Source organism: Sander vitreus, chromosome 17 (assembly GCF_031162955.1).
Source record: "Sander vitreus isolate 19-12246 chromosome 17, sanVit1, whole genome shotgun sequence".
Taxonomy (NCBI): Eukaryota; Metazoa; Chordata; class Actinopteri; order Perciformes; family Percidae; genus Sander; species Sander vitreus.
The window spans coordinates 4751443-4764061 of record NC_135871.1 but is presented as its reverse complement, the minus strand read 5'-3'; the positions used below and the strand labels follow the sequence as shown (position 1 = coordinate 4764061).

Here is a 12619-nt window from a genome sequence, read left to right as displayed (position 1 = left end):
GTTTGTCAGCACTGCAGGTTGACATAGTGTATTTGAAAGGGTAATTTAGTTTTTTCTTTTTCAAAGTGGACTCTATTTTCCCATGCAATGCAAGTGACTAATGTGAAAATAAATCTTTGAAATTGGTCCAGTATTGAGTGAGATTGCTGTAACTGGTAAGTGCGAACCGGGCTGCAATGTAATCCAAAAGGGCAAATGTGCCTTGTTTATTTCGTCCACTAAAAGTGCTGTTTCTGCGACTGACAGACTCAGGTTGTTATTAGTGTCTGACAACATTATGGAAACGATCCCTATTTGTTTAACCAGAAACAGCTCAGAAAACCCTGCCGCTTAACCCACCAGTCTGTATAGAGCCAGCATATTTTCACATGTAAATGTGAAAATTAAGGGTTTATTTCAACCAAACCAGAGTGGTGATTGTTGACACAGCGGACAGACAAACTAAAATGGCTTTGGATAGTTTTGTTTCTGTCGACTTTGAATGAAGTGTATTTTACGATGATAAAATTACTAATTTGTTTAAATGGAATCTGGTGGGTTTGGCAATAGCGATTTAGGGGAAGTTTCATGTTAAACAAAAGGGATCTTACTATTTAACAAAAAGGTCTCTCAGTAGGAATCCTTTCCATGATGTTGTTAGACACTTATAATAATAATGTGAGCATGTCAGTGGCAAAAACAGCACTTTTAGTGGCAGTAAATTGAAGGTTCAATTGCCCAATAACTTTGTATAACTATGTAATTACAGTGATTTTGCTTAATACTGGACCAATTTTAAAGATCGTTGTTCCCATCAGTCGCTTAGATACAAAATCATAGGAAAATAGAAAAAAACAAAGTTACTCTTTAACTAGTATCCGATAAGATGGGTGCATTTCTAGCGAACAGTACACTTACTATGGCTAGCATGTGCCTGTCCAGCATGGTGAGTTGAACATATGTCTGCAGAGTGATGCCCCAGCGCTCAGGATCCTGGTACATCAGAGCCTGCAGGGACAGAAACAAACAGCTGACACAACCAGCATCGCAGACCTACAGAACATCAATTCTAGTACTGGACAAACCACTGGAAGCATTTCCACAAGGTTTAAGCTGGATAATCATGGTGTCCAGAGAAAGGATTCTAATAGTTTTTTGTGGCTTTTGTGAACATCGTGCCACCATTAGGCTAAAATTCACAAGCACATACAGTACACAGGATATATCCAAATCAACTAAGTAGGTCAACTAAGGGTCAGTTCACAAAAGGGTCAGAAAACAAATGTTCTCTCTGCCTTCTACTGGTATCTAACCATGTAGGTAGTTTGTCTGTCTCGGAGTCTTGCAACAAACAATGTAGCCCCTCCAGTAGGTCTGCACATCTTTAGTTTGTTCATTAAAACCTATTCTCCAAATTATTTTATGTCCGACCCGATTTTAAAAGTCTGATGTCAGGTCAACACGATGACAAAATGATAATATGTACTAGGGGTGCAACGGATCACAAAACTTACGGTTCGGATCACGGATCATATTAATTTTTGGATTACCACAAAAAAGGAGGAAATTCAAATAAGTTACTAAAAATGTAATAACAACTTAATAATAACTTCTTTCACCAGTAAATTGCTGTTAAAAGACAAAAACAGATGAGAAAAGGGTATTTTACAATAACTTTGAGGTTTACCAGTTTCAAATAAATGCAACATTTAGTCACGTCTGTGTTGTTTTTACAACAACAGCAGTGACCATGTGCTAGTTTGTGTCTTTTAGCTAGTGGTGTGCAATATTTGCTATCAATCCGATACCAAGTAAATAAAGGGCCAGTATAGCCGATACCGATACGATGCCGATACTTTTTAATAAGTAAGGTGGATGCATCATCAAATTGCTAAATCTGAAGGAATTTTTATGACCTTAAGTGTTTTTGTGATTTTATCTTTGGATTATTAATAAGACCCAGGAAAGAATTTTCAAAATGCTTGAATACATCTGTTGTGTTACCACTGTATCTTACAGCCTTTTTACAAATTATACAGCTTGCCGTTTCATTTTCAGCCTGAAAATATAGTCACACAGCGTTCCTCTTCCTCTCTGCCTTTCTTCTACTCCGTCGTGTGTGTGTGTGTGTGTGTGTGTGTGTGTGTGTGTGTGTGTGTGTACGTGTGTGTGTGTGTGTACGTGTGTGTGTGTACGTGTGTGTACCGCCAGGTCTGGCTGATGCTTGCCCGGCCACGTGACGGTACAACATCAAAGCACAAGAGGGGGCAGGAGCAGCAAAGTGTGCCTGCTCCGCACTGTGGCAGGAGCAGCATTTGAAAGCAGCGGCACTTACACCGACAGCCTTTTTGATGAAACTGCATCAGCGCATACTCGAGAGAAACTGAAGTATCAATTTCATTACACTGGTATTGATCAATATCAATACCAACATTGGTATCAATATTTGGATCGATCTGCCCACCACTACTTTTTGCTCATAGCTTTAGCGGCAGAGTGTTGTGCGTCCCGGTGTTGGAATCTTCCACAGTAAAATACAGTCACACTACACCGTTAAACCGTCAGCATTTTAACCGTGTTTAATCCAGCTACTAGCTAACAGTAGGCTAACATCAACGGCTGCTGCCAAGTGTAACTTTAGTGTTAAGTAGCGTGATATGCAGCGATGCTTCTGTTGCCTCTAACGTCTGTTTCGGAGCATCAGAGAGCAGCGCAGACATTTAAGTGGCACCGAAATCCGTGTTGCTATTCCGTCATGGAAATACCGGTCGTTTAGGCACCAGTGTCATATTAGCACCGGATTTTAACATGCGCTGTTCAAGTGAACCGAAAAATTGCATTGCCTGTATGCTTTCATGGCAACCCTCTATCAAGATGTATCAGCCTACTTAAGTAACAGCAACAGTAAAAATTTATTTCACACTAAAAATGTATTTCACACTATTATTATGGTTAAACTTTGCAATTGATCCGCGGTTCACATGCATTCTGAACCATGAGTGTTGATCCGTACGGACCACAGACCAACTATGGTCCGTTACAACACTAATATGTATTATACCAGAGGGTTGTGTCCACGGACATTCCTCCATTTAGAGACTGGTTCTGTAAGGACCTGGAACAAAAACAAAAAGGAGAATCGTTAATGAACATATCCAATGTCCAGGGTTGTGCTTTAATGACTCAACAGTAACATTGTTAACAACTTGCTGCGCTGAAACAATTTTTAGAATTTAATGTTCATCTGAATGTGAAACTGAGACCACACTTGGTTTTTTCATTTTGACTTTCAATTCTTACCCACATTTTTTGACTGCCCTAATTACAAAAGAGGGAATGGAAGTCAAAGGATTGAGGCAAAGGAGGGACGCATACAAGGTGTAAAAAGCTAAAATAGTATTTTATTATAAAGCTTTTAACCCAAAGTCCGACCATGCCCCTCGTGTCAAACAGCAGCCATGTTACAACTCAGGCCAATTTGGGTAACAACTAGAGTGATACTTTCTGTTGGGAGCACATGCACAGCTTTGCTGTATAAGGACTTTGATTTGTTGTACCTCTATATTGCTAGTTTTGCCAAAATACTCCAGACATGTCGTCTTCCCACTGGCAATGTTCCCCTCAATGCAGATCTGAAAACAGTGACAGAGAGACTGATATTAAAGGGGAACTATGCAGTTTTTTTAGCTTAATTTACCTTAACTGAACAGCTTCAGTGTCACTGGAATGGTTATATGACTTTTTTTTGGGTTGAATGGTGGTCGTCTCGTTTCCCCCTAGCGTCTGTGGGAGGAAAAACTACCCTTGCAACTTTCGGCCGGCAAGCCGCCGGCCTCAGTGTCAGGAAGTATTGCGTGATATCAGGTCTCGCGATGTAACAAATTGCTTCACGGCACTGCACACATACGCCCATTCAGGAACCGGCTAACAAGGTAGCGATGGAGTTTTTCACACTATCGTCATGGCTGAGCCGGCAAAAAAAGAAGCAGAAAGCTAGGAAAGCATTGTCGGAGGAACAGAGAAAGAGGAAACAGCAGACTGAGGAGTCAGACACAAGTAAACATAGGAGCTGCCAAATATCTATTCCGAAGCTGTAGGGGGAGCTCTATAGAGAGACGTGCGAGCAAAAAGCTAAGAAATGGCCAAAACTGCATAGCGCCCCTTTAACAGGAAAGTCCACAAAAATGATGAAGAAAAAAGACATTACTATGATATGAGGTATGATCTTGTATTTTAGCATGTGAAGCATGAGGATTAGGGCTGTGCAATTAATCAAATTTAATTGCGATTACGAGTTCGGCTCCTAACGATTTTGGGTCCTAGCGATCACAAAAACAGAGAAATCGAGAAAAACAATTATTTTGCACATTAGGTTATGCAAGTAAACTCTTATTTTGTCTTGTGTTCTGAAGGGGAATTTAAAAAGTTCAAACGTGAAAAGTATTAAAGGAAATTTCACAGTTCAAGGTTTTTTCACTGTTGATTTGTTTAAACTGTTTCACTGTTTTTTAAGTTCAATAAAAGCAACTTCTTTCCAAAAGTCACTGAGTAATTGTGTTAAATTATCCTGATTTCAATATTGACAAAAATAATCATGATTAGGATTTTTTTCCACAATCAAACAGCCCTAATGAGGATTAGTATTTTAATAACTGTAAAATAGTAAATGATTGAAAACCTACGGTGGCCCTGAAGTGCAAATCACAACAGCAAATCATAAAACGCAACAGCAAATAGGAAAACACGACAGCAAATAGGAAAACACGACAGCAAATAGGAAAACACGACAGCAAATAGGAAAACACGACAGCAAATAGGAAAACAAAACGACATTAACTTCTACTGGAAAAGGTAGGGCCTATCTAGCAGAGGACGGAGCCTCCTGATTGGACAGACGGACTGTCTCTCTGTTAAAAGTAAGCGCTTTTCCGTGTTTTTCACCTCTCCTTCCTGTTAAAAGACAGACAGTCCGTCTGTCCAATCAGGAGGGTCCGTCCTCTGCTAGATAGGCCCTACCTTTTCCGGTAGAAGTTAATACTGTCGTGTTTTCATATTTGCCGTCGTGTTTTCATATTTGCCGTCGTGTTTTCATATTTGCCGTCGTGTTTTCATATTTGCCGTCGTGTTTTATGATTTGTTGAAGTGTTTTCATATTTGCTGTCGTGTTTTCCCATTTTGCTGTCGTGTTTTCCTATTTGCTGTCGTGTTTTCCCATTTGCTGTCGTGTTTTCATATTTGCTGTCGTGTTTTCATATTTGCTGTCGTGTTTTCATATTTGCCGTCGTGTTTTCATATTTGCCGTCGTGTTTTATGATTTGCCGTTGCGTTTTATTTGCTGTTGTGATTTGCACTTCAGGGCCACCGTAAAAACCACACTAGAAACTGCAGTCAGCATTATGAGATCATCTTCAGTATGTACTTTACTGTGAGCAATGTATGAGAAAAAGAAAGCTTCGATTACAGATCATATGGCTTAGACTTACCACCGCTGCTTTATTATCCACTCCATTCCGCACCAGCTTCCCTTGGAAGGAAGACAACATAGTGAGACAAGACTTCACTTCCCACAACTCCCAGTGCTGCCCTCTCTCAGGTCAGTAGGCTAGAGCGAGGTCAGAGGGACATAAATATGTTAAAATACACAACAGATACAGTACAGTGCAAGTATCGGAAAGAAACCTTATGGCGATAGGTTTGATCTGGCTCTGTGTTCCAGGGCATCGGATTGGAAATGAAACAATGACTGTGAGGTTCAAGTGCTTTAATTTATGTGTTTACATCTTACAATATGATGAACCGTGTACAAGTTGTTTCCCTTTTTCTTCACCCAATATAAAGAGGAGTAAAGAACCCCAAAACACAAGTATGCACTTTATTGTCGATTAATCTGTCTATTATTTTCTCGATTAATCATTCTAATCATTAGCTGTTTGGTCCATAACATGTCAGAAAATTAGGGGTGTGAATCTTCACTGGTCTCACGATTCAATTTTATTACAATTATCATGTCAACGATTTGAATCCATATCACACTGCGTCACCTCCTCAATATTATTATATATTACTACACATGGTTTTCAATGACAAATTAAAGCAGTCAGGCATATGAAATCCCATTTTTATTGCATCTGCTCTTGAAAAAGACACTTCCTGATTGTAGTGGCGTCTGAACACAACAGACAAAAGGCAGAAACAAAAAAAAACAGCAAGCGGAAAAGTAACATCAGTAGGCAATAATCGATTATGGTCTGTATGCAATGATTAATTTCAACGCCCCTACAGAAAATGGTGAAAAATGTCCGAATGCCCAAAGTCCTAGAGGACAACCTCAAATGTTTTGTTTTGTCCACAACTCAAAGATATTCAGTTTACTGTCACAGAGGAGTGAAGAAACTAGAAAATATTCACATTTAACAAGCTGGAATTAGAGTTTTTATTTATTTTTTTCACAAAAAATTACACAAACCGATTATCAAAAAAGTTAGTGATTAATTTGATAGTTGACAAGAAATCGATTAACTGATTAATCTTTGGAGCTCTACACTTTAACGCCATAGTCACTGTCATTTCATGCCTAATTTGCTGATGTACAAAACAAAACAATAACAAGAATAATACAGACTGTACTGTAACCGGAAATTTCACCAAAGAAAAGACGCTCAGAGGAATATATGGCGAGAAGAAGAGAGATTGAGAAGGAGTGAACGAAGACCCGGATTTACATTGGGGAATCGATCCAAAGGTGGCGAGAACTCCGCCGGCAGAAGGGCTTCCAGTCCGATGCACAGGTGGCTAAGTTCTTACTGTTTCAGAAAGCAGGTTTAGTGAAAACTAAAAGAGAGGTAAACTTAACCTCAGAGGTAACTGAGCCTGTGAACCTAACCTGGTCGGGAGCAGGTTTTCTTCAATAAACCTCAAGTTTCTCTCAGTCTCCTCCCTCTGACACAGCGCTCTCTTTCATTTCCTCATTCATTCATTCAGTATGTATCAGGCGCATTTTAGTGCAGTTTGTTATCTGCATGAAAAAAATAAACAGGGTTGGTTTATTAACCACGTTAGGCAGACTATAAAAAGTTTTTTTTCTCAAAACATGGCATTTCCTTTTGTTGACGATCCCACTAATGAAGAAATTGTATTCTTTGCAGGGAGTTAAACATACGTCGGGAGATGATACTGAGGCCCCGACTATAGATACTAGCCTACCTATCTATATGAGCGGTATCGTTTTTCTTCCCAGTCTATCAGTTATGTAGCCTACATAACCTTATCCGTCCTCCTATCACTAACGTCACCCATCATTGACATGCTCTACATCCCAGCACATTCTGTGTGTCGCACTACGTTTTTTTTGCAAACGGCAGTTTTCTTTACAACATTGGTGATGCGGAGTATATTAGTAAAGCCACTAGCAAAGCGCCGTCAGAAGAATGTGACTTGCTCTGAAACATTTTTTTTAAGATTATTTTTTGGGGCATTTTCGGCCTTTATTTTGACAGGACAGCAGAAGAAATACAAGGGGAGAGAGAGGGGAATGACATGCAGCAAAGGGCCACAGGTCGGAGTCAAACCTGGGCCTGCTGCGTCGAGGAGTAACCCTCTATATATGGTCACCCGCTCTACCAACTGAGCTATCTGGGCACCCTGAAACGTTTTTTAAACGTTTTTGAAGTGTTCCCTGGACACAAACCATTAAGAGTCATTAAAAAGGAGTTCCACAGTATTGCAGGTGAATGATGTAAACCCTTTGAAATAAAAGATTATGAATTATAATTCTGTTAATGATGGTGCTGCAGCCTCAGAATGGGATTAGTAGGCCTAGTACTTTTACAGATTATAGGTTCAATACCATTCCACCAGTAATATTATACTATATACTTATCTATATTGGAACTTACGCATTTACTCTTGCAGCAATTTTCTCCCACGCAAATTCTCTCTCTTTTGCAGCAGCCGCTGTTTTGCTTTTTTAATTAAATACATGTTCAAACTCGCTGTATGTGCGCATGAGTATTTCCGCTGACCAGTTTGTTTGTGGTTGTTACCATGGTGAATCGTAGTATCATGGCTCCATTCATGCTGCCTGAGTGAACCTACTCTGAGTTGATTGAACCAACTCAATCAGGTTGACTCAGAGCTAGGCGCGTGCACCACAATAAAAAGGCAGCATGAATAGAGCCATGATACTACGATTCACCATGGTAACAACCACAAACAAACTGGTCGGCAAAAATAATCATGCGCACATACAGCGAGTTTGAACATGTATTTAGTGTTAAAAAAGCAACACAGCGGCTGCTGCAAAAGAGAGAGAATTGGTGTGGGAGAACATTGCTGCTCGAGTCAATGCGTAAGCATTGACAGTGTATTAATTTCATATTTAATCACAGGTAACCTATAATATTACTTGTGAAAACTGGAATGGTATTACACCTATAATTTCATTTAGGTGCAATCCTGCGGGCAAAAAAGTAAGTTAATCTCATTCTGAGCCTGCAGCACCATGATCATTAACAGACATATAATTTAAAATTCATTTAATTCTTTTTAATGGCTCTCACTGGTTTGTGTCCAGGGGACACTACAAAAAAGTTTAAAAAAACGTTTCAGAGCAAGTCTCACTCTTCTGACAGCTCTGCATACAGTGGCTTTACTAATATGATCCGCATAACCAATGTTGTAAAGAAAACTACCGTTTGCAAAAAACATAACGAGACACAAAGAATCTGCTGGGATGTAAAAGCATGTCCACGATGGTGGATGTTAGTGATATGAGGACGGATATGGTATATATATCTGATCGACTGTGAGGAAGATACTTCTCAACTCCGTTATGTGGAAATGAAAATACATCTAGGCGGGACCAAGGTTATAATCGTTAACGAAAACAAACGAAATAACGAAAACTAGGTGGGAAAAAACATTGTTAACTGAAATAAAAATAAAAACGAGGCATTACAAAAAAACGACAACTAAACTAAAACTGTAATGTCTGTTTGCAAAACTAATAAAAATAAAAATAAATTGAGTAAATGTCTTTAGTTTTCGTCTTTGTCGATGTCTTTCATAGAGCAAATAACGTTATATCTGTCCGACCATGACATTTCCCGTAGACATGTATAGTTTCTGACTGGGAACCCAGAAATCCCAACATTCCACGTCAAATTGAACACAAGCGGTACCGAAAGTCGGAAGAAAGCGACACCTATTTGATTATAACTGTGTCAGATAAAAGCAAGTGCCTTGCAGTGGAAGGTGGTAAAATATGTTGTCAATTTATTACAGGGAAAAATTCCACGAATTTGAAAGTACATTTGAGAAGCGCACACAAGCTAGGAGGCTAACCTAGCTTACCTTAACAAGGTAAAGGAGAAAGCAAAGCCCCATTTCCCCGAAACAGAAGCTAATCCCGGTACAGGGCATGGATGTATGGATACAGGGCTAGGCAGCATGACAGAGACAATAGCAGGACAGAGAACACTACAGGAAGGCTTTCACCGGTGACCCGATAGCTGCTGGTTAGTACATACGCAGGAACACCAAATGCGGGAGGAAGCGTGGGTTAATATGTGGATTGATACAGTCTACACAACTGTGTGTGACTCAATTGACTTCAAAAAGTTCGCCACTCGAACCAAAGTTCAAAACACTTGTTCATGTATGTCTTCTTTAGTCTGTTGGCTATTTAGTTTTTTTTCCTGGAACACGTCACTTACACATTTTGCACTTAATGCGGCGTCTTGTGTAGACTGTTTACATATTTATGACCATATGTAGGCTACATTTTATGTACTATGTTATTGTTGAATACACTTTTCTGTGTATACTATAACCCATATTACGATAAGATTAGAGATATATTAGATAAGATTTTGAGGCATTCTATTATCAAGGATGGGCTGAGCCCAGAGTTTGGGCTGAGGCCTGAATGCTTGGTACATATGGCTCCGCCCCTGATATTCACACTGTCAATAGTTTCAAACCTTTTTTTTTTTTCTTCTTTTTGTTATTACTAGTGCAGTGCCCGTTGAAAATGTGCCTGTTTGGAACGGGCGATTACTTGGCCTGTGGTATTGCTGCTTACAGAATTCATCAAAACCAAATTGTACCCCAAAATTACTTACAGAAGGACCCCAAACCACTTCAAATGCAACTCCACTGTATACCCTACTACTAACTTAGTGATTTTCCTGACAGAGAACGTTACAGATTCAGAATGTAATCACAAAATATCACAATGAAACTGTGGAGTAATCAGACATTAGCTTCATGGACTCATGGCAGTGCGCTACCAAACTGTTCGAGAGATATGCGACACACACACACACACACACACACACACACACACACACACACTTTATAGATAGATTATAAGTCAATAAATCACAATGGGATTGTGCAATTGTTGAAAAGTGTTGGTAGCGCTCAGGTAGGGACACAATATATAACAAAACATAACAAATAAAGAAAAATAAAAGATACTGGGAGTCTTTTTAATCAAGTACGGAATGTAAGTCCAACAAAGAAAAGAGTCTCTTGGCGTTTTCCTAAGTCACACATTAAAAAGATGCAAGTTCATTTTTCCAACCGTTGATGTGGAGTTTGACCTTTAAGTACTTACACCTATGAATAAAATGTTTACAATGTTCAATCAAGTTATTTATACAGAACTCTAAAAATAAAATTCCTTTAAAAAAGTGTTCCAGTTTTTAATTGACATTAAATTTAACGGGTGCAGCAGTATACCTTTACATTGAAGCCAGCTTTGAAAAGACGGTTCACACTGAAAGAAAATATGTTCAACCGTCTGAATATCGCTTTCACAGAATACACACGAGTTATTATCCCAATTGAATTTTACATGTTAGAAGTGATTATTTATCATTTTGGTGGGATAGGATAGGATAAGTATCGTTTCCTAATCTTTCTTGCTTCTTCCTCACTATAGTCTCGGGCACAAAGCCATATCTCGCTTTCGATTTGAGTTTGTTTGACAGATAGGCACCTTGCCAAAGCATCGGCGCAAAATAACGTTGGAGACATTACTTTTTTTTACTCAATAACGGATGAGATTTAAAATGTATCAAAGTACAATACTTCAAACAAAACATACTTGAGTAAAAGTAAAATGACAGATTTGAAAAACTACTTTAAAAAGTAAAAGTAGGCATAAAGAAAAAAACAATTCAGTTACAGTATCGCGAGTAATTGTAATTTGTTCATTTGCACGTCTGATTAAAAAAAACTTCTAATAAACTTTGTCAATATGGGACCCAAGGTTTTCACCAAACACAAATATAATCCCCTGCGCCACTGACCTGTAGTGACGTGCTGCGTGCCGCTGCGTGCTCCACTCTGGATCCGTCTGACGCTTCCAGCAGGTAGCTCTATCCCTCTATTATGTCTAACAGCACCGAATAATGACGGAGCCACCGCACATTTAGCGAATACGGGTCGAACACATCTGAACAATAACGTCACACGAAAAGCAGCTACCAACATGTCGCAGCACATAGGCAGACCTCTTGTAACCATCGATATATAGGGTTCATAGACAGTAAAAGAAAGGTAGGCGATCCATGACCGCTTGTATCAAACAGGAAGAACCGTGACTTCTTCTTCGAATTACATTTAGTAACACAACAGGCGCACACCGCCATCTACTGTAGGCCTATATATTGCACTTTGATTCAAGTCAAAGGTACGGTGGCCGACAGGGGCAAACGCCGTGCAACTTAAGAAAACACTTGCAAATAGACAAAACACAAGCAAATTAAGAAAACAACTTCATTAATTTGACAACACATGTGCAGCATTCAGCAAACGCGCTGCAAATGCACACAACACAACCAAATACATAAATGCACTGCAAATATACACAACACAACCAAATACATAAACGCGCTGCAAATATGAAACGATACAAAAAGAAAAGCACGCAAACCCAGAAAACAAATGCAACAAAAAAACGCAGCATCCAGATTACACAACGGAAGTTCTCCAGACCTCTAGAGGGAGCAGCTAAGTGGAATAGCTTGAGTTTCATATTTGCAGCGCGTTTATGTATTTGGTTGTGTTGTGTGTATTGCAGTGCTTGCTATGACTGTTGTTGTGTGTATCTGCAGCGCATTGCTGAACTGCATGTGTCAAAGTGTGAAGTTATCTTAATTTGCTTGTGTTTGTCTGACTTTGACGTGTGTTTCTTTGAGTTGCAGGCGTTGCCCTGATCAAACCGCATACAAAAGAGACTTTATTGGCATTGGAAATTACATTGCCAAAGCAAGCGTGAAATAAAAACAAAAATGTACATAGTACAGATAGTAAAGATCTAGACTAGCTCTCTAACATAGCAACACTGTGGTCAAATAGGCCTATACAAATGAAAATAGATAAAGTTTAACTAATACATACAAATAGGCCTATATACTGTAACCGATATACACACAGTAAAGTAAAGATAACTTAAGATAAAAATAGAAAAGTGTAGACATTTAAAAAATATGAATACAAATAAATAAGAACTGTGTAAACTAAAACATTTTCAAGGTATTTCGAGGTGTTCTGTATGTATGTAGGCTATAAGGGGTGAAAAAAAATGTTGCGACAATTTTTTAAATTGATTATTTTTCCTAGAATCGATATT

The 12619-nt window shown here is 39.0% G+C and overlaps 1 protein-coding gene across 4 annotated transcripts in view; it reads right to left on the bottom strand.

Annotated features, from left to right (window-relative positions):
* The window catches only part of tk2 (thymidine kinase 2), a 30979-nt gene extending 19379 nt beyond the window's left edge, over positions 1-11600 (bottom strand). Inside the window, exons 1-5 of one of the 4 annotated variants that reach the window (XM_078272631.1) lie at positions 11295-11600; positions 5463-5503; positions 3537-3611; positions 3041-3094; positions 898-987 (exon numbers count right to left, since the gene is read on the bottom strand). In XM_078272631.1, the coding sequence (XP_078128757.1) occupies positions 898-987; positions 3041-3094; positions 3537-3611; positions 5463-5503; positions 11295-11511 (477 nt within the window). In that variant the 5' untranslated portion in view covers positions 11512-11600. Of the gene's footprint in view, positions 1-897; positions 988-3040; positions 3095-3536; positions 3612-5462; positions 5582-11294 lie in introns of all 4 variants that reach the window. The other 3 variants (XM_078272634.1, XM_078272633.1, XM_078272635.1) reach the window with 3 other exon arrangements.
* Between the last annotated feature and the right edge of the window lie 1019 nt (positions 11601-12619).